The sequence below is a fragment of the Zeugodacus cucurbitae genome, chromosome 4 (genome assembly GCF_028554725.1).
Source record: "Zeugodacus cucurbitae isolate PBARC_wt_2022May chromosome 4, idZeuCucr1.2, whole genome shotgun sequence".
In the NCBI taxonomy this organism is placed as follows: Eukaryota; Metazoa; Arthropoda; class Insecta; order Diptera; family Tephritidae; genus Zeugodacus; species Zeugodacus cucurbitae.
This window is the reverse complement of record NC_071669.1, coordinates 74,275,809-74,297,262: the sequence shown is the minus strand read 5'-3', so window position 1 is coordinate 74,297,262 and position 21,454 is coordinate 74,275,809. Positions and strand designations below refer to the sequence as shown.

At 40.7% G+C, this 21,454-nt stretch overlaps 1 protein-coding gene across 11 annotated transcripts; it reads left to right on the top strand.

The window, feature by feature from the left end:
* The first annotated feature begins 3,760 nt into the window (after window positions 1-3,760).
* Window positions 3,761-20,977, top strand: LOC105212935 (nucleolin). Of its 11 annotated transcripts, none has more exons than XM_054229215.1 (8): window positions 3,761-4,013; window positions 11,168-11,397; window positions 12,233-12,406; window positions 12,538-12,777; window positions 13,414-13,518; window positions 18,865-19,111; window positions 19,569-20,301; window positions 20,449-20,977. In XM_054229215.1, exons 2-8 carry the CDS (start codon window positions 11,172-11,174, stop codon window positions 20,596-20,598), a joined length of 1,875 nt encoding a protein of 624 aa, XP_054085190.1. In that variant the 5' UTR covers window positions 3,761-4,013; window positions 11,168-11,171; the 3' UTR covers window positions 20,599-20,977. The 11 variants fall into 11 exon arrangements, with proteins under 11 accessions (XP_054085190.1, XP_054085191.1, XP_011183631.2 ...); XM_054229216.1 differs by lacking the exon at window positions 3,761-4,013 and adding an exon at window positions 4,179-4,432; XM_011185324.3 differs by lacking the exon at window positions 3,761-4,013 and adding an exon at window positions 5,455-5,475.
* The last annotated feature ends 477 nt before the right edge of the window (window positions 20,978-21,454 follow it).

The following is a 21,454-nucleotide window of genomic DNA, read 5'->3' as shown; positions in this document are numbered from 1 at the left end:
CCTCGTCAAACATATGTACTTCGAATATTCGGAATTTTTGAGAAGTGTTCCCAAAATACTTAAATTTTTGTGTGAAGCAAATCGGAATGATTCGACTGCCGTTTAATGCACGTGCAAATGGTCAATTCGACCAAGCAGCGAATGGTGCTCCCCCCAGTAAAGACAGTGTCGGCAATTCTCGCGGTTATCGTGCGACCAAAATCCATTTGAATCGTTTTTCTTTTTAATTATCAGCCAGAGGCGCTTGTGTTACGGCATCCCGGTGCCAACGTATCCACCTTTTGCTTGCTTTTCACGCTCTGCTCGTCAAACGATCCAATAAATCAGCACAAGCTCTGAAACGGCATGACCCGCCTTCCGCCGACTCCCGTCCACTATCAATGCCGCGGTCATGCATGCATTGGACGGTCCGAGCTCCAGCTTGTTGCACTTTTTATCAGCACAAGTCGCTTCCCACCAAGCGCGCTGTGAGCATGTGTGTTTGTAGCACCGTTGGTTTGGCTGGTGACTGACAAGTCCGGGCCACCTGCTACCGCTCCCGCTGCAGCTTGCGGTTCATCATCTTCAATTCTCAGGTTGCTATTGCTCCCGTTAGGGGTAAATAAATCACTGAACTGTAAGTTGACAGACTGCTTGGTGGCAGTCTGTCATTTTTGCTAATTAATTTAATCGCAGCGACACACCAATGGCTTTTCTTTTCTTTTCCCGCTCACTTGCTCGCTCGCTGCGCTCCGCTGATTTTGGTGGCAGATTGCGGAGCGCGTTTGACTGGTGCTTACGAATTTGTAGGTCAGTAGCAGCAGCAGCACCAGCACCAGCAGCAGAAGAGTCGGCGGCGGCGGCAGCGGCAGCGGCAGCGGCAGCGGCACCACAAACATCTCCACTAACTTTGTGCGGTTAATTACCGCAGTTTTTCTCATGAAACGAATGCCATGAAGAACAAAGTGTGAATAAAATATATAAAGCGTAAGATTTAGACATGACAGAAAATGGAAAGAGTCGAGCGTGTATTTAGTAACTAGATTGCAAGTGAATGCGGAAAACCGCAGTATCATTAGAGAGATGTTAGTTCTTTAATCGAATAAGGCACATTGTTGTTGTGGTTTCAAGATCAACTTTAACTTCAACAACTGAATTTCAGTTGGAGTCCACACTGAACCGATGGGGATATGATATTAAGCAATTTTTGCACATGAAATAAATAAAGGGCCCAAAGTTTCACTACCTTCATAAAGATTTTAAAAGTCTCCAGAAGGGACAATAGAAGTAATTAGTGTGGTTATGTAAATATCATAATATCTGTATATCTCTTGCTTTGATAGGAAATAGAACACCTCTAGCCGAAGATCATCAGAGCTGTCTCTTCAGCAGCATTTCCCGCGGCTCTTCGCTCTTTAAAACGTAAGATTTAATAATCAGACATTTGCTGACTGCTGAATTCAGACACACATGTATTCCTTCGTGATACGTTAAATAATGGAAAGTTAGTCAAAGCCGAGTCACTTACATGAATAAAGTAACTTTAATGTCAATTAATTGCTGTCCACAAACGCGTCAAACGCGTGCCGGATGATCTCCGTGAAACAGCGAAAATTTATTACAAATAATTTGGGCATTTGATGACAACGAAAGTAGAAAACTTTACGTGAGACCGTCAACTTACGTTTTCGTTTCTATTGTGCAATGCCGCAAAGCGATTTGGTTTTGTAACAAGAGCAATAAAAGTGTTATGAACTGAGTTTTGCATTGAACGAGCAAGAAACCGACCCAAACGGAAAATTATAGCAAGAAATTGCTGAAAACCTCCACCAGGGAACGAGATCGGATGCAAAAGCCGCTTCATGCATTTCCTTCAGCACTCAGAAATATATATGTATGTACATATATTAGACTACAAGCTAGTAACTAACCCGTTGACCTGCTGCTGGTTGTGGACTGCATAACTGTTAAAATGGTTTTGCTGAAATTGCTGTCGTGAACTCTCGCTTCACCCACTGGCCTGTCCATTTGACATGAATACTTTAAATGCCAAAAGCTTACATTGACTCTGCAGAAAGAAGCTCGACAAGAACAAACGACTAGAAGTTGCACTTACTTAAATACTATGTTGGTGTAAAGGGAGAAGTACTGGCGGTGCCTCCAGAGGGCTGTGAGGCGAGCCATTGAGTTCTTCAATCCAGAAAAACATGTTTTATTGCAAATTTTGCTAAAAATAGAGGAAATCACATGAGTTGGGTTGGCTATTTGCATGTGTGTGTGTGTTTGGCAGAAAATGCCAAAGCAAAACATCGTTCAGAGTGAAGTGTATGAGAAAGCGGGCTTCTGTTTTAATAACTGCACTTTTCTGTAGACATGCTATCACACTTCAGTGCCCACGAACCACTTATGTTAGCAAAGGGCGTTAGGGCTTGAGCTTCAGCTAGGGCCATTCATTCCTTAAATTGGCAGTGAACTTGCAAGTTGGCTGCTTGTCTGCCGCGCCGCTCATCAAGCGTGCAACTGCACTTGAAGTACACCCATATTTCGCTTACCACCGTCTGGTTGCGTGATTCTTTCGTAGGCAATCACCAGCCATCAAATTTATCTATGTGAAGCTATATTTGAAGGCGTGGCGGCTGACTATTTCGAGCACACAGTTTGACTCTACGCCCAATGCAAACCTCCACAGATTTAAAATGACAGCTGGGCATTAGCCAATAAAGGTAGTAAATTATTTTTTCAATATATTCTGTAGTCGATTGTCTAAGAAGACTATTCTTAATTTATATATAAGAGAGATACTATGGTGAACAAGATCTATGTACTATATATATATCAGGTTTTGAAGACCCTTATATCTCTGCTTTAAGATAGACTGATCTCTCCTCTATGCTCTGCTTCATAGTTAATAAACCAAATAATCGGGACACTACGAATGAAATCGACAAGAAGTACCAGAGACCATAGTTTAAATTAAGTCAGATATATTTGGTACTAAAGATAAAGAAGATTTCGTAATTCTTATATGTACGTATTACTGGCTGCAATTTAAATACAGCTATAAAGAAATTAATGAATTGAGTCTTATCGCAGGGATGTCTTTTTTTTAGCGTAAAACACATACGCATGTGCGAAAGCCAGCGATTTCACTTTAGTTTACTGGCGCCAAGACCAGTAATGCTTACTGTAATTATGGTTATCTGAAAATACATGCGAGTCGAGGTACATTGCATATACTCACACACACATTCATATGCACCCATATACTTTACCGCGGCAGTCTTTCGTTATTCCACATACATATGTGCAACAAAATTGCACAATATTGAAATGTATATGGAATAATACTTAATTCGACTTTGACATTGAAGAGAAAGTGATTTGAGAATATTCGTAAGGGCTTGAATAATTCTTAGTTAAGAGATTTGGGGTTACGCTTCGGGATTACTATTTCGTGAAGTAATATCAGTGCAGATTAGCTGTTGTTGTATATTAGAGTTCCCACGGTGGCGGCGTAGAACCGCAGCATTGCAAACTCTTGAATTTGATCGCATCTACATTTGAGCGCGCAACATGCACTTAACTGTAAAATGTTGCTGACCAAACGCCAAGGCACAGAGCCAATTGTACAATATTTACAACGAAATGCCGAAGACGCCGCTTCGCTGCCGCGTACCAAAATAGCAAGTGGCCGCCGGAGGAAAGGTGTGAAGCGCGCCAGCAAAAAAGAAAATTAACACCTCGGCAGCGATGAAGTCACGGCGAGCGTGGTGTGATGGTAAATCAAATCACGAACAGCGATCAGTTGCAGACTTAAGCTCGTGTTGAACAGTTGTGCGCATGCTCGTCGCGTCGCTAACAACAAACCGAATAATCAACCAACGATAAGCCTGAAGTTGCCAATTGGTTAACTCAAAGCGAACAAGCGTCGAAAAGAAGACGCGTTACCTCACTTACTAGCATACATACGCGACATCGTTGCTGTCTACGCATAAAATTACACGATCATTGCGGTAACCAGTTCCCGAAGAAAGGTAAAAAGCTACATACTCACAGCAGCGACAAGCAAGAAAGTTCAATTGTAATATAACAACAACAATATAAACATACAGTTACACACATTCATACATATATTTACTGTTTGGTAGTCAGCTGCGCAGTCGCAGTCAGTGCGGTGGGCTAAAAAGCAGTAAAAACCGTAAGAGAAAACTCTTACCGACGTTAGTCGTGCGGCAATCGGCCAAGAGTGCAGTGTTTGTGGCAACGTTTAAACGCTTTTTCAAAAAACCACACGAGTGATAAGCTTAAAGTCAAATCGGACAAAAACAATAGTGCTATTTCATTGGCTTTGCTAGCAATATTCTCAATTAACATATTTTTTTTTTTTTGGAAAACGGCAGTCAACCGACGGTTTCCAGTAATCCAAGTTTGAATACGCCGAAATAGAAGAAAGGTAGATATAAGATAAATATAATAAAGACAAAGTGGGCTGGTTAAGAATGTTTCAAGACTCTAGTGAGTGAAAAGAAAGACAATAAATAAATGAGAATGATTTGAAACACTTTGAAAATAATACTTTGAGAACAAAAATTATAAAAGTGATTGGAATATAACTAAAGAATCTCCTTATTAATAAACAAATATTATGATTTGCTTGCTAAATTATTAAAAATAGTTAGACAACAACTAGGTGGGCATTCTCGAAATTTTTGGTTGGTCCATTTTGATTGGTCTGCTGGAAACAGCTTTTAAGTCATCGAAAACGTTAAAGTTGACAAAGGCAATAATGTAAATACTTGAAGAGAAACTTTTTAATTTTCAGCACTTCAGTTAACACACGTGCAAACATGAATTCCGTACACACGTACACACGTACATGCATACATACAGACATACATTTGTGCACATTTCGCCACCGACACTTTCGAACACGTTCAAGCCATCACAAAACGGCTCGAAATGACACAGATATACATAAAACACTCGTAAATAACCTGGCGAAAAGGAATTCCAAAACGTTCGACGTTCGCGCACACACACGAACATGCATGCACATTTACGCACGTACATATGTACATACATATGTAAATATGTGAAGGCAAAAGAAAGTGTTACGAATTGGGTGTGTTCGAACTGGTTCGATGCCCGAAAGAAATGCTCTTCACAATGCTCAAGTCCAAGTGTACGGCCATTCGTTTGTACGTTACAAGTCGTGTGTGCGTTTGGGGCTTTCAACTCGTTAGCTTTCTGAGCATGCGCGACCACAGCCAGTGCCCCACAACTCCATTGTCGGCAAGTAGTCAGTGGGCAACGCCTGCCATTCGGCGCTGGACGTCAGTGTTGACCCACTTTTCACATTGTTGCATTGTCTTTTCTTTTAATTCTTTGTAATTCATATTATTTTTGTATTTATTGAAATTTAAAAGAGTTCAATTGGAGTATGGGAGTCTGGAGCTGGCGTACGAGTGAAACATTCGTACGTACAACTGATTTACCGTAAGTGGAACTTGAGTAGATAAAGAGAGTGAATTAAACAATTCTTTAAGGCGCTCCAGTTGCGCTTTTAATTCTTTTGTTCTCGCCTTAAAAGATTCCCAGCTCAAGAGTGCGTGGCTTCGTTATTTTTGAAACTTTGCTTTTACTCGCTCAGAAAGGGTGCGAAATAAGTAGTAATCTTAATTTCACCACGCAAACAATGGCCAAGACTCAGCTAACGGCGTCCGTATCGCACGACTTAAAGCAATTCAATTGAAATGCTGGTGTTTTCTTTTGTTTTTGCGCTTTAGCTCGCTGTATGCAATTGCAATTGACCCACATTTAAGGAGTGTATATGGTCTCATGTATTGCCGTATATATCGTACTCACATACGTTGAATTACTAAAATAAGAAAAACAAGAGCTTTTTCATGTGTAACAATTATTTGTATTGCTACTTAAGTGCGGAGCTAAGACTTCTTCCGTCGGCGCGCGGCGTACACTTATGCGCTAGTGTGATTTCATTCCACTGCCATTTGCTTCACGCACGCTTCACTCGAATGTGGTCTAGATTTCCATGTTTTGGCAGCAACAGCATCTCCGTTAGAGAGCACACAAAACAAAGCACTTTACTCAGGCAACGAAGCACGATCAAAGGAGTTTATGTGACCACCAACAAATATAATTTTTTTTATAAACAGGCATATTGAGCATACAAATCTCATAATCTGAACATTAATATCGTATTTTCAGAACTTCTCTTCAGAACCTTGGTAAAATTCTAGATAAAAGTTTCAGATCATAAAAACCCTTTTCTAGCTTTCTTAGGTTGTTACACATTTTCATCTTTCCTCAGGGATCCTTAAAAACTCATGTTCACAGCCTCATCATCCGGTTGACAAAAAAGGCTCCTGCACATCGCACTGTTATTTTTCCAGCATTAAGCGATTTGCTGGAGTCTTCCACATACTTAAGGAGTTGCAATTGTTTAACTTTTCTTCGCTCGCAGCAGTAATTCCTTTGCCCTCTGCGCATTTCCCAGCTTCATTATGCACCCAATTTATGTGCGAGTGTAAGGAACGCGCTCACACGCTTATCGCCAGCTCGTGTGCTGGAAGAGTGTCTTCAAAAATTCGCATTAAATGCACTGCTCTACACAGATGCTGAAGACGCTGGAGGGCGTCGGAGCAAGCGCGCTGGAATGCGAAATTCGGTACTTTGCGATATTATACACCTATAAGCCCAACTGTTTATGCTTCTTTTGTCGAGCGGCAAGCGTAAGTAGTAATGAGAAGACATGTGAGCGAAAATATGCGCGGACTTTCTGCGGTGCTTATGCATTTTTTCTAGCGCTTCAGAATGTTAATGAGCCACACGAGCGAAAAATTTCGCGAAATGAAGAACTTTTAGCGCGAAATTTGTGTTAAATAAAGAAAGCGGGAGCTTTCTTATAGCTCAGTGGAAGCCACATTAGTGTGTGTCTTATTTGGATTTACACTATCGTTCATTGCGAGTCGAGAGTATCTCTCGACACACCATGGAATAAATGTTTTCAAGAAGTATTAGAGCAAAGAATACCAAATAGAACTAGCAGTTTGCTTTGGAGAAGCCCATATGTAAGACTAAACACAGTCCAAAGTTGGAACCGTCTTCGATTTCCTTCGTCAATTTTGTGCTGAGCCTTGTACCAGCGCAGAATTGCGGCGCGCGAGGGTAATTTTATCCATTATGTTTGTACGTATGTTATCGCCCTTTATTTGTTCGCATGTAAAATGGCGCATTTATTTATTTTTCACTTGTCCTCCGCACTGCTTCTGTTGTTGTTGTTGGTGTAATGCATTTTAAGTTTAACAAGCAAAGAACAAGCACAATTTGCAGTTTCATTTACGCTTCTTACACAGACATCGTGCCCCAGCACTGAGGGCGCTGCCACGCTCGGCATTCTCGACGCCGCCGCACATTGCTTATGTGAAACTTTGCCGAGCGGCGGTGTTGTGCTGACATTGCTTATACGCCCAAGTGTCCCAACTGTGTAACAGAAGTTTTCTTTGTCTTGTTTGCAGCACTTTGATTTTGTTCTTTTGGGTTTTGTGCAATTTTCTCACATTCTCACACATTTGCGCACACGCGCTCGCACATTCACGCGACGACAACTGTGGATTGCCGACTTGTTTAACCCACTTTTCTGCTTGCATCCGTGCGAGCGTTGTGTTATCTACACCCAAATCGACGCTTGCACTTTCCAAATTGTTGTTGTTTTAATTATAGTGTTTACACTATGCTTCAGCGACGACGATGACGACGCCAACAATGAAAGCAACAAGGGACTATAAATGATGCATGCAACGACAGAGCAACGCCTGCAACATGCCATTTACGGTATTTGCGAGTGGCGTAAGAGTCTCAACGGCAACATCACAGGCTAAAAGTACGAACACAAAATGGAGCAAAACAGCAGAGGCAACCAACAACAATAGCAAGCACACCAGCAGCCATTTGCACCTTAATTCCCGCAATGTGTGTCCGCATTCAGCGTCGTCAATATGTGCAGACACCAGTTGACAAGCGCACAATGGCTGCCACAAGCAAATTATCAAATGTTGCAGGCGCCGAGCGAACGCTGCGATGGCCATTCGCATTGTCGTTATTCGCGCCCCATCGACCCAAGATGAGGCGTCGCGTTCGTACTCTTCTCCGCTTCTGTGAAGGGGCGATGCAATGAGTTTCGCCTCCGGCTGCATTCGGTCTTTGTTCGCGACTGCTTTAAGTGCCATCTGCAAGCGCCACCCTACAACTTTGCTTCTCTGCGTCGCGAGGAAGACGCACTTCTGCACTCCAGCATTTGCGAAACAAGACCATCGATGGCTCTTCAAAAGGGTATAAGTTAGAAGCGGCGCGCGTGTGACTGTGCTTAAAATAAAAATCACGAAACAATATAATAAACAATAAACAAGTGGAAGACTTAAAGTTCTGTAAATAGTTGCAAGTCCAGCAGCCATCACGTGTTGCCAACTCAGCAAAAAGTTTCGCCAATATTGACATACTTCTCAAGCGACAACATCCCAATCATTTTCATTTGATTTTCTTTGGCTGTGTGCTCGAAGCATTAATGCCAGTGGAATTTAATGGCACTTCAGAAAGAATTTCTTGCTTTCCTGCCATGCGGCCAAGGTGGTGCTGTGGCTCATTTGCATTCGCAACCATTGCTTCTCAGATTTATTGCTGAAATTGAAAGTCGGGAATTATTTCAAATATGAAAACAAATAATTGCCTCAATTGAAAGCAATTTATTACGCTTTAAAGTCAAAATTAATTATTTTTGAAAACGAAAATGCAGTTGAAGACTTTAGAGTTTGAACTGCTTAAATGAAATATTATTTATGAATTAGTTTTATGATTTCGGAAATTTATCTCAATTTCATAAAAAATTAATCTGTGGAATTGTCTTTCCCCTACACACGCACTTACTGATAAAAAGGATATCAAGGATATCAATTAATTTTGTCAATTCTCTAGATCAAGTCAATAGCAGATTCAGCAATTGTGTGGCTGTAAACAAGCGACTTCGGCCACTTGTACCAGCAGTGCTGCAACCACAAGGCTTGCTCAGCCAACTTTTCTAATATACTTTTATTTTAAAGCTCAAGAAAGGTCCCCCACGTACTACCCCATGCCCAGCAGATACTTGAGTAGCGAAATACTTTATATCGAACTGCACGCAATGTTATTAAGAGTCTCCGATACAAAACAAACGGCGAACTTGTTGGCAACATTGTCCATAGCAGCTGCGTTGAAGGCGCACATGTCGGTGGCATCCGCGCTGATAGCTGGAGTATATGCACACACACATACACACACAACTGCGCTGGAAAGTTTCCGTAAGTGGCAGCAGTTGGCCAAGTTTACTAAGCATCCGATAGTGGGAGTTGCCCTCGTGTGACTTGACTAAGATGCAGTTGAAACGATTTGTTGTTGTTGTTGTTGGAGTGTGAGCACATATTTAGTAGTATTAACAGTTTTAGTAGGTACTTGGCTTTTCCAGTTTTGTTTTGTTGAAATTCTCATGTTTTGCTGTTGTAGAGTATGCCATTTCAAGCAATTCATGAGACACACACACACACACACTTGTTTACGGGGAAAATAGTTTCCAAATGGCTGCATGTATGTGACTGCATATCACTTCTTGTACTTATGCACTTACACACGGACGGACAAACGTGTGTATGTGTGTGTATGTTTGAGATTAAAAGTGGTATTGCAACTTTGTCAATTAGCTTAAGATGCGCCGCAAAGGCATGCAGACAACACAGTAAACCATATGGACATAACCAATTTGAAGACACACAAAATGAAAAAATAGTTTTTCAAAGAAAAATCTCAATTAATTTAAATTATATTGAAACGCAAAATCCAAAACATAACAAACCACAAGGTGAAACTGTATCCCACAACGCGGCGGCAAGCATTCCGCTCTCACTCACAGCACAGCTTAAATAGCAATGCTAACGGCAGATGTGTGTGTTTTCGAAAACGTTCGATACTTTGTAGTTAATGGCGATTTTCTCTTATCAACTCTGTTGACTGAAAACATCAACAACAATAAGCTTGCTTTAGACACTTTGCACTTTCACTTCTTTCAAGTTAAACATCGAGCAACAACAACAATGAAACCCGGTTCAGCCAGTTCCACATACGCATAAACATACGCATAGCATAGCATTTATGCTTGTAACATAAAATGTGAATAGGTATGTTTACAGTTATATGTGTGCATATACACATGTGTGTGTGTATGTATTAAGAGATTGACGGCAATGCATGTAAATAGCAATCATATTTAACTCTTAATTGCCATATCAATTCGATTGTTATTTTATTAATGCATTGCTTTTTATTTGTTGTTGCATGCCACAAACACACAAACATGCAATTTTCTGCATTGTAACGGCAATATTCATTATAAGCCATTACTTTTCCCCTCGTTGTCATTCATACACACACACAAACATACATTCTACGTTTGTTTGCCTTTTTTGTGCTTTTGTGAAATGAAAGAAAGTTGCCCAGTTGCCCAGTTGCCCAGTTGCACGAGGAAAGCGCTGCTCGCATGCCGAATGCATGGCTGTATGTATGAAATGTGCGGCATGTGAGGCACTGGGCCATCGAATGTGTGCCAGCCGCGATGGAGGTGTGCGATAAAATTATTGAACGGAAAGTTACTTGTAAACAATTCATACTTCCGAAAGATATCTTCGTGCTCTTTAAAGACTAATAATACAATTCTACAAGTCCAAATGCAATGATAGTCATTGCTTTATTCGCTACTCTTTCATCGTTCCACAAGTGATCGATCTTTGGTAACACAAAAGTTGGCGAAAATAGTGTATACAGGTCAGAATATTGCAAAACGAAATGGTTTGCCGCTTCCGTCCTAAAAACGAATGCATAACACGGTATGTAGGTGAGCTTTTAGTGATACAGCGATCCATACATGAAATAAATGGCAAAGCAGTCATGAAGCTGCCAAATCGGTTTGCCAGTCGGGGGTTAAATTTTAAAGCGCGTTCACAGTGGTTCATTGAAATTAAGGCATTTCTTGGTTTAAAGAAGTTTCCTTACCAATGTAGTTGCCACTCACTAGACTTACTCTGACGAATAGCTTCAATTGTCATTTTTTGACAATATAATTAACGCTCTTCTCTTCTTCTTGCAGCAAAATGAAATTCGTCCTACTCCTGTGCATCCTCAGCGCTGTGCTGCTCCAAATTCAAGCCTCCCCAGTGCAGTTGGTCGAGCGCCAGGAACGCGCCATTGCGCGGCAGCAGGCTGTCAATGACGTAGCGCCCGCCGCTGCGCCGGCCGATGATGATGATGATGACGACGATGACGATGACGATGATGATGATGAGCCCGATCTAGGCGATCTTGTCGACGATGATGATGGTAAGTGCAAGCGAAAGCAAGTTTCTTCACAACAACTACTAGCCGCACACTCTAGCAACAACACAAAGCAATAATTTCACAAACAAGTATTTAAGTATTTAGTTTTTGGTTAAGCAAACGCGTAAATTGAATCATGCAATTTGCGATTACTCCACCTGCACCCTCTCAAAGGACTCTACTCTATTCTTCACCAACTCTTCATCTCTTCTTCAACTGCAACGAGGACCGCTGACGACTTTGGTGACTTCTCGCAAATTGGTTTGTTTGTCTTCACCGTTTATTCGTTTCTATCCCCTTTCGATTACTTCTCTGCCTTCCCTTCTTGCTTCTCGCTTGTTTTTGCAAGAGTAAGCAAATGCATGCACTGCATCAGCTTTGGCCAACTGCAGCAATTTCACAATAGTTCTAGTGTATTATTGTTGTTATTGTTTGCCGATTCTTACACTGATTGTGTGCCATTGTCAATGCGACTTTCAACTTTCAACTTTAAACCGAACGAACTGAGCTGAACTGAACCGCACAGAGCTTTAACCAGCGCAATTGTTAGCACCATCACCAGCACCATTTCCACCAGCACCATCTGTAATATTTTCTTCTATGTATGTATGCATGTAGCATCGTCAACAGCACCGCCACGAATTTGTACGAGCACGCACCGCCACCTGTTAGTCATACAGCCAAACGCAGAAGAGGTGACCTGGACGCAAGTTTCACAGCTTGGCATTTGGCTTGCATTGACTGACTGAATTTTATTATCTGATTGTTTGCAGTTTATAACAAATTTTGTTCTTTTCTTTCATGTGTTCTCGCTCTCTCTCGTATGTGTTTTAAACAGTTGTATTTCTTTCGGGGCTTTCAGATGATGACGACGACGAAGAGGATGATGATGATGAGGAGGACGATACACCACAAGGCCAAGCGGCGCCAGCTGCCGCTGCTGCCAGCGACGATGATGAGGAGGATGATGATGATGATTATCTGGACCGCTTGTTCGATGACATTTTGGGAGGTACGTACATATATAATCTCTGAATATAACAAAGTGTTTTCGGCGGATGGCATTTAAGCCCGATGCCACCACCGCCCCATTCGATATGAGCTTATTAAACCAATACTTCTGTGTGTGTGGCTTAATTGCAGATGATGATGATGAGGACGATGATGATGAAGATACCCCCGCTGTCGCTAGTGCACCCGTCGCCGCCGCACCCGCTCCTGCTGCCCCAATAGAGGATCTCGCACCCGTCGGCCAATCGGCACTCAGCGGCGGTATCTCGGACGGCGTCGATCTGCCCCTTGAGAGTGGCAATGTTGCCGATTCCGTGGCTGCTGGAAGCTCTGCGGACGATGCCAATGCTGTTTCAAGCAACAACAACGAAGGTGAACAAAATGTTTTTTACGATGAAGAATTAAGTAGTAATATTGTAGAAGATGGCGGTAGTTTAGAGCCAATAATAGAAGAGGAAGAATTTGAAAGTAGTGTCGTTGATGGTAGCGATGTTGTTAGCGATAGCGATAGTAACGGTAATATTGCCTTAAATATTGCCACACACATCACCAATACAGATACGCATCTCATCCCGCATCATACAAATACAAATACAAATACAAAACTACATAACAATCAGTCACCAATATCAGCATCCACGTCACAGAAACTCAATCAAATTCATAATCATAATAAAAAAAATTCGCTGAAAAAACCATCAGCCACAGCAACAGCAACAACATCGGCCACGCAAACAATAACAAAGTCAACAACTAATACAAATACAAAAACAAATGGTAGTGGTAGTAGTAGTCCGAACAAGAAGCAACAGCTGCCAGCGCAGAGCTCGGCGGGTGGAGGCGTTGCGGCCGCCGCAAAGCCGGCAGCAACAAACGTCGCTCCAGCAGCTGGCGCAGCAGCTGCCGCCTCGAGTTTGAGTAACAATAGTAATGTTGATAATGAGGATGATGATGATTACGATGAGGAAGATGATGATGATATTGATGACGGAGTCGCTGAAATTACAGGTGCCATAACAGGCGATGACGAGGAGGAGGACGACGAGGCCGACGACGATGATGACGACGACGACATCATCGGCGAGAATGTCATTGAAGCAAGACGCGAAGCACGTGAGTCTAAAAACCAATCAGCCACTAAGAAACACGTAGCATCAGCTAAGGCCAAAAAATCAACAAGTGCTTTGAAGAGCAAAAAGGCGCTCAAACAATCAGAACAATAAGTCAGCCAATGAATATAGCATAATTAACTGAATTTAATTAGAACAAAAACAAGTAACGACAAAGGACTTGAGCATACATACATACGCACATTAACAACAATTAAACTATTCGCTTTGGAAATTATTGAAATTCTAAACAAAACACAACTACTTTCGTACAAATGAACATGAACAGACTCTCGGCTTTGAGACGACTTTTCTTACACTTTGTCGCTTTGTAATTTCAAGAAGAAGAAAGCGATTTGCTTAAAACTTTCCTTCCGGTTTTTTTGGTGCTAGTCAAGTTAACGGTAAACACTTTGCACAATATCACAAATGTACACACAGCAGCCGACTAAGCTCAAAATTAACTGTAAAAACAAAAGATTTAATGTAATTTACGATTTTATTTTCGGTGAAGTTTCGAGAGCTGCTTGTTCATACACTGCACTTGTTCAAATCAAAACAGAGCAAAATTGAAAAGAATCAATATTGATAGTTTGTAATTAATAGTTTCCAGCTTAAGCAAAAAATTGTAAAAATGCTACAAAAACAAGAAAAATTTGAAAATCAAATGATAACAGTTTGTACGGATGCCGGGGAAACGACTAAGAGCCATTGGTCCAGCCACCAGTGCTAGCTAGTTAGTCGCTTTCCCGCGCCAACAAACACATGACAAGATACAACTAAAATATAATAGAAAGTGTAATATTTTAGTCCTTAGGTTAATTTATTTATTTATTTTTGTAAATTATTTATTTATTTATTGAATTAATTATTTATTTATTGTTTCTCCTCTCTAAGCCTTTAAGTACACATTGTCTGTCTATTTGCTAAATCTCAATGAAAAAAATACTAAAAAATAGTAACTGTAGTTTGTAATCTCTGTGTAAATCGTAAAATTGTACTGGTTCCCAACTATTTCACTTTCATACTTGCATTCACACTCACATCACCAACCAAGTTCATACAAAAACCGTTATACAACAGTGGTTTTTTGTAAGAAACACATTATTCATTCTCATTCATCTTTCTGCGCTCGTCTCGCTGGCTTCTTCATACTCTTTGGGCTCCTCCTTCTATGTAAAGAACCTATCACTTCTACTCTCTCATGCTTCTCTCCCGCACCCGCGCAAACACTGCTGACAATAAATATGCTTTCTAAGTAATGCCAAAGGCAAACCACAAGCGTTGCGGTTATGAAATGGCAATACGCAGATATTTTAATAAATCAACAAAAGAAAACGTATGTGTATATGTACAGGTGAAGGATGGAAGTGGGGTGTTGGTTCGGATGCCAAGACAACGCTTGAACAACTTCAATGCCAAGCATGCCAAGTGCATACACGCGTACATACATATCTGATCGTGCAAATATAGTCTCATTCACGCAAGTCTGCTTGCCTCTGAGCACACAACTAGATCTAATAAAATATCACCAAAATTATTTAAAAAAAATGTAAAAAGCAAAAAGCCATAAAGCACAATAGGCCCTCCATATTCACACACACATTGCCGGCGAGCGCAGCCATTGTTCCACATAGCGGTTCTAAAGCATTTACGATTCATCCCAAATTAGACGATTTTACCTAGCAAGAGTACGCAGTAGAAGCAACTAAGATTCGATGAATAGTGAACGATTCATTTATGAAGAGAAAAAGTGAATAAAATTAACTGAAAATAGTGAGCTTTCGAGAAAATCACAAAAAATGCGTTTTATTTCACTCAGCTGCCAATGTATGTATGTATATAATAACGGTAGGCTTGCATGCGAAAACGAGTTGGTCTCAAGCTTTGATTGGCGTCTGAACCCCAGCACTGTGTTTCAATATTATCTGTGGTGAATCGGCAGTAATTGACTCAAATATTGTTTATGATTTTATTTATGCACTTTTATCTTCTTAAACTTCTGTCTGTAGTTTCTGGTGTCTCTAACTGGGTGCATGACTATTCTTTTCTCTACTCTCTTCTTAATGTCAAAAAGTATAAAAGTATATTAAACAAATTTTAAGTAAATCGAAGTAAGTATTCACTAAGCACTACACTTAGCCCTAACTGCACTTATCACTAAACCATATGTAAGTAACTAAAGTATAATTGTTAACTTCTAATGACAAATTTTGTGAGTTTAATTACTAACGGTTACTCGGTGTATATAAGAACGAACTAAATTTGACTGTTATGGTAAATAGGAGGTTTACTCTTTTGAAAATCGTCAGCTTGAACAAGACTATCCAAGTAATCATAGTCTATAACATTAAAGGTACACCAACGCCTGCCTTTTGTTGACATACTCTCCAAGACCTCGCTCAACTTCCAATGCTCTAAAATATAAACAAATTATGTAAAACACAATGTAGAACAAATTTCCATGACAAATATGAACACTTATATCTTGTGCGCTGTCACTTCGAAGATCTTCTTCAATCCACTCGAAGAAAGCAAAAGTGTTACAAATCTCCGATTGTTTACCCACACCGTGCAGCAGAAATGAAACAAATTTGTAAACAGTTTGAAGAAGCCAGCAGCTCGCCATATTTACAAGTTGCACCTGTGTTGCCTCTAATTTCTGGTTATTAAAAATTCTTTGCGAAGAGTTGGCGATTGCTGCGCGCTGAGCAAGTTCAAACAATTCAAATGAAAATTTAAGAAAACTTGCGTTTTTGCTGATTGTTTGCGCATTTTATTGCTGTCGAAAGTTTTCCATTCCAATTTCATCAAGTTTTTCATGTTGCAACAATGTTGTTTTTATTAGTAAAAATGCCATCGTTGCGTTGAGTGAAAAAGAGCAATTAAAAGTTTCTCACAACTGCCAATGAAGGTGAAGCGTCAAGTGTTGAGAACCTTGTTTACATTTCGTACTTGAAGGATTTTTTGTGTGCACGCCTTGGTGAAGCGACGAAAAAAGATTGGAAAGAATTTGTGAAGCTAAGAAGAGCTAATTTTCTGTGTAAAAGTCGCTTAAGATTTCCTGCACTCAACTGCCGTTTTGCTTCTGCTATCATGCCCGATTTCATGGAATTTGGGAAAGCATAGGAATTTCGTCTAAAGCATAAAATCGATGAAGAATTTCAGCGTGATTCAGTTGTTAGGTATCACCTACAACTACTCTGGTAGGATCCTTGTTTCCTCAGTCACTTTTTGACTAGCATGCCATCGTAAAAATGGCATTGCTGAAGTAACTCCTGATCTTTGGTAATAACCACATCTTCGATTTGTAATTTGTAAATGCGTGTGTTTGTGTGTATCATTAAATGTCACTTATATATTAAAATAGAAAGCACTATACGTATATGTCTGACATAATCAAAATTATTAACATAAATGTCTCCGCACATATTCCTCTCACTTAGAACACAAATTAAATATATTTTCCATTGCACTGGGCATAAATGCACATAGTTTTGCTTAAGCTTTACTCAAATGAATATTAAAATTTGCACTCTCGCTTTCCGTTGACCCCATCAGGATTTGCTGTGAGTTTCGCACACGCAAAAGCGACATTAACTCCGCATTTCCACTGCGCGCGTAATTCGCATAATCACTTTAACACACACACACACGCACACAGACAGCATTAAAATAATTCATAATTACATCAAAAGTTTCAATTTCCGCGCTCATCACTGGTCACGATGGACTAACACACTCACTCACATCGCTGCGTCAACGCTGGCCCAACGGCGCTTCATTTTCACTTTTTGTCGTTGCCACGAAATTATTCATTTAATTTCAGCTCACCTATTATGCGCATAAATAGAGAGGCTGATTTGATCATTATTGCGTGCTAAGCTTTTTAAAAATGCATCCATCAAAGCAAAGCGGGAAATCCTAGATAACAGCACATTTAAGCGCATATTATTGTGTATTAGCCTGTGGGACTTCATAGTTCGCTTGTCAAAATGGAATACAAAAATGTTTCAGTTGAATTGTTGCGGGTCGCCGTTTTGAAAATCTGTTAGAAATCTCCTTTATCTCCTATATAGGCATATAGCAGGAACAAAATACAGAGTACTGTTTTGAAAAGATATTCTTATAATGGTTTAACCAGCAATAAAGTAGAGGATTTAATCCAGTCGATTAGAATTACAATGACGATTCGCTTCATTGTAGAGTTTCGTAGAGAAATCGTGTTCTGAATTCCAAGAGATCATCTATGAAACTTCTCCGGTCGGTTAGTGCATCCAGATTCTCTTTATATTCATGACTAGTTTACGTTCATAATCGATGCATAGTCAGCCCCGGGCAATGTAAACATACATTTTCAAGGTAAACACGTCAATTTATACGCGCCTGTGTATGTGTGTGTGCGTAGGACATACTTGTAATTGTTTATGCAAAAGTTCGTAGCTAATTATTTTTATAGCTAATTTACTTATAATAATGCGATTTGCACAATGTCAGTCGCAGGCAGGGACTCTGACTTGCTATTCGCTTCCAGCTGTGTGCGAGCGAGTAAATTGCTACGCCAACGTCAACACCAAAGCACACACACACGCGCACCTGAGTAAATATGTGCTTGTTATGTGTGGGGATAAAGTTGCGCCAGCGCTTCGGCGTGCAGTCGAAAGTGGCTGGTATCCTTTTAATGGGGGTAGTGTGCTAAATTGTTTAGGATAAACGATTTCATTGCATTAGCATATGTAGCTGCTTACAAGTGTAAACATAAGCTAATCATAACGAATTTACTGAGTAAGGACTTGTGGGGCGGGTAAAATGGTTGAAAAGCCAATACCGCTTGCTTAGAATCTTTAATGAGCGCAAATCACAAAGAGTATGGGAATAGAGGTGCAAATCTATTTTGCTTAGAACTAAAAATCATCGACTGGTTCACAGGGAGAGGCATAAAAAATAATAACTTTATTTCTTCAAAGTAGATACACATATCTAATTTAGCTCTCCAGTAGACTTTGCTTAACCGCTATGCATTAAGTACGTATTAATCATAACTTTCACATAATCATAATTGCCAAACAGACGCACATGGGCGTCTGACTAATCGCTTCATAATTAATAAACTGTTGAATGGCTTAGTGTGCGCTTGGTTGGTGGCTTCCCGATTGCTTTGGATCAATACTAAATTGGTAGTGCGGCTAAGTGGCCATTAGCAGGTGGCCGTCGGAAGTGTGTTCTTACTAATTTTAGCTTACAAAAGTAAATTATGAGTTATGGTAGCGCAGGTACATGAGCCCTTATATTAAATTGAATGATTGCATATTTGCGTTACTAATCGGCTTGAACGCTCGTCGCTGTTTAGGAAACCTGAAGAATAATATCATCGAAATGAACAACGACGCCTTCCAGGAGCGACACAATCAATTCATCGATTCGATATTCTCGCGCATCAATCGCATTGTGTCCGACAACTACGACCCGTTTGTGGTGCGCCTCCACGCCCGCGCGGCGACCAAGAAGACACCCAGTAGCGCCAGCTCGGCAGGACACGCGGCAACGGCGACGAAGGCGAAGCCAGCCAAGTCCTCACTGACAACTAGACATAAACTGTAAGTACTTTTGTGTTGGCACTTTGTCGACTTCAATGGTGTGACTGATTGAGTGCAGCCACCGAAACATGGCAAAGCTAGTGCACACACACACGAGTACACAACTAGTAACCATGTAGAGCTTTGAACAAGTTGTGGTACATTCGTAATTACATTAAAGTCTAGGCTCCACTATTAACTTCGAAGCCGTTTCTTAATTTGTTTTAATAGTTTTGAAAATACTATAAATTTTGAGAATGTTCGCTGATGTTCTTTAAATCGAAGTTCTGACATTTTAATTACACCAAAGTCCACAGCGGGGTTAGAGTTCAGTCCTACTAGTGGTACTCGTGTGTGTGTGTGTGGACGGGAATTTAAAGTGGAGGCTCTAAAGGACATTGTCACCATAGAAATCAATTTCAACTCGATTGCTTTCACTGCTATCAATCGTTTCACTCCCACTCATTTGTCTCCCTAGAAAAAATACCAAATCGGAGCCGCGCTTACTGGATGAAGAGCCACGCCGCATGGATGTGAGCGACGCTAAGACACAAAGCAAATTACAGGAGCAGCTCCAGCAGCTGCAATTACAGCAAGACCAAAGCATCAAAGCTGTCGCCGCCGAGATAAAAACGGATGCCAGTGTTGCTAAATTACCGGGAAATGTCGCCGACGCTGCCAACGCGGCCGCTACACTGCCGGAAATGCGCACCGTATCGAACGGGGAGGCCAATAAGGCCAGCACCAGCGCCGCTGGCACAAAGAAAACTTCAAACAAAGCACATAAGACTCACACGAAAAAAAATCATGCCAATGCTAACAACCACAACAACGGCAACAGCAACAGTGGTACTAAACTAAAGCAGCATACTAAAAACAACAACAACAACAATGCCGTCGGTAGTGGCAAAGAAGTTGAAAAGCTGCAAAAGGCCGAGGGCAGCCTCTCCGGCTTGGCGTCATTGAAGCGTGTGGGCAATGTGAAAGTGGTCGCCGATCCGGAAGGCTCCAACTCAACCATAAAGGCCAAATTCACTTTGGGTCCACTGACTCTGCGCGTGGAAAAGTCATTCAAACGCGGCAGTGTGCACAGTGTGAAGAGCGCTACAGCGCGCACCAACGAGATGATTGGCCGCATCAAATTCGGCGTCGTCAACGATCGCGCCACACTGATGTCCATCAAGGTGCAGCAGCCAAAGCAGGTTGGTTGGGTGAGCTGAAATCGGGTTCCTTTTCATTTTCAATGCCACTCGCTTCACTCGCTTTACTATTCATTTCGCTAACTATTTATTATGTATTAGAACTATCCGCAGTCTACTTAAGTATGCTAAAATGTCTATTGTCTTTCCCTGTGGCAGGTGGAGGTGGAGAGCAAGGACAACCACGACCGCACGCGCGAATTTGTTTGGCGGCGCACACCGAAAATCGCCAAATTAGTTAATGAGAAGCTGAAATTGGCCGCCGAGTCGCTATTCACAACCCAAGGTGTCGAAGTGGTGAGACTGTAGATGGCGCCTGCACACTTCGTAGTTAAATTTATACACAAGTACATTTACGCAAATATTTGGGTGCGAAATACTTACGCAAACCGGTGAAGGATTGGGTCGGCGGTATAGTTCTACCTTATTCCATAAGTGGGGCAATAACAATGTCCCTAATATCAATAATTAGAAGTATTTAAACATATTTGACCTTAATTTATTATCTATTTATTCATCGCATATTTACTTAGCAACATTTATTTATTTCGACATTAATCCCTATAACCTATTTAATTTATATTATTTATTCCTTCGAAGCTATTTACCTTTAGACATTTTGTAAAACTCTCTTTTAGAGTTTGGTATTGTGAAGGTACCAACATCAAATAAATATAATAAACTTCCATTTTAATGTCTTTGCTATCAATGATTAGGACCCCCACTGTGTTATATACTCAGCACACTTATTGAGGAAGTTTCGAAGAGTGTTTATTGATACATTGTGAGTAATAGGCTAAACTCATAAAAAATTTTCTCCAAACTTTCGTGAGATTATTTTCATGAGTTTTGAAGCCTCATGCATTTAGAAATACAGATTTTGGATTAAGAACTGAGAACGCCCAAAATTTAATTGGTCAAAAAAAATTTAAACAAAAGTGAGATAAAGCAGAGAAAGCTTATTACATTCCGAAAACATCATGTTGAGCATGAGATTTGACAGATGTTATGGGATTCTTCAAAAACCTTACACAAATTATATATTTGGGGTGTTTCGAAATTCAAAATATGGTGTCAAATATATCAACATTCTGTTGGAATTCCGTGTAGTATCCTCAACTTAGGGAGTCAAATATCTAATTGCTGAAAATGTATGTCAAAAAGA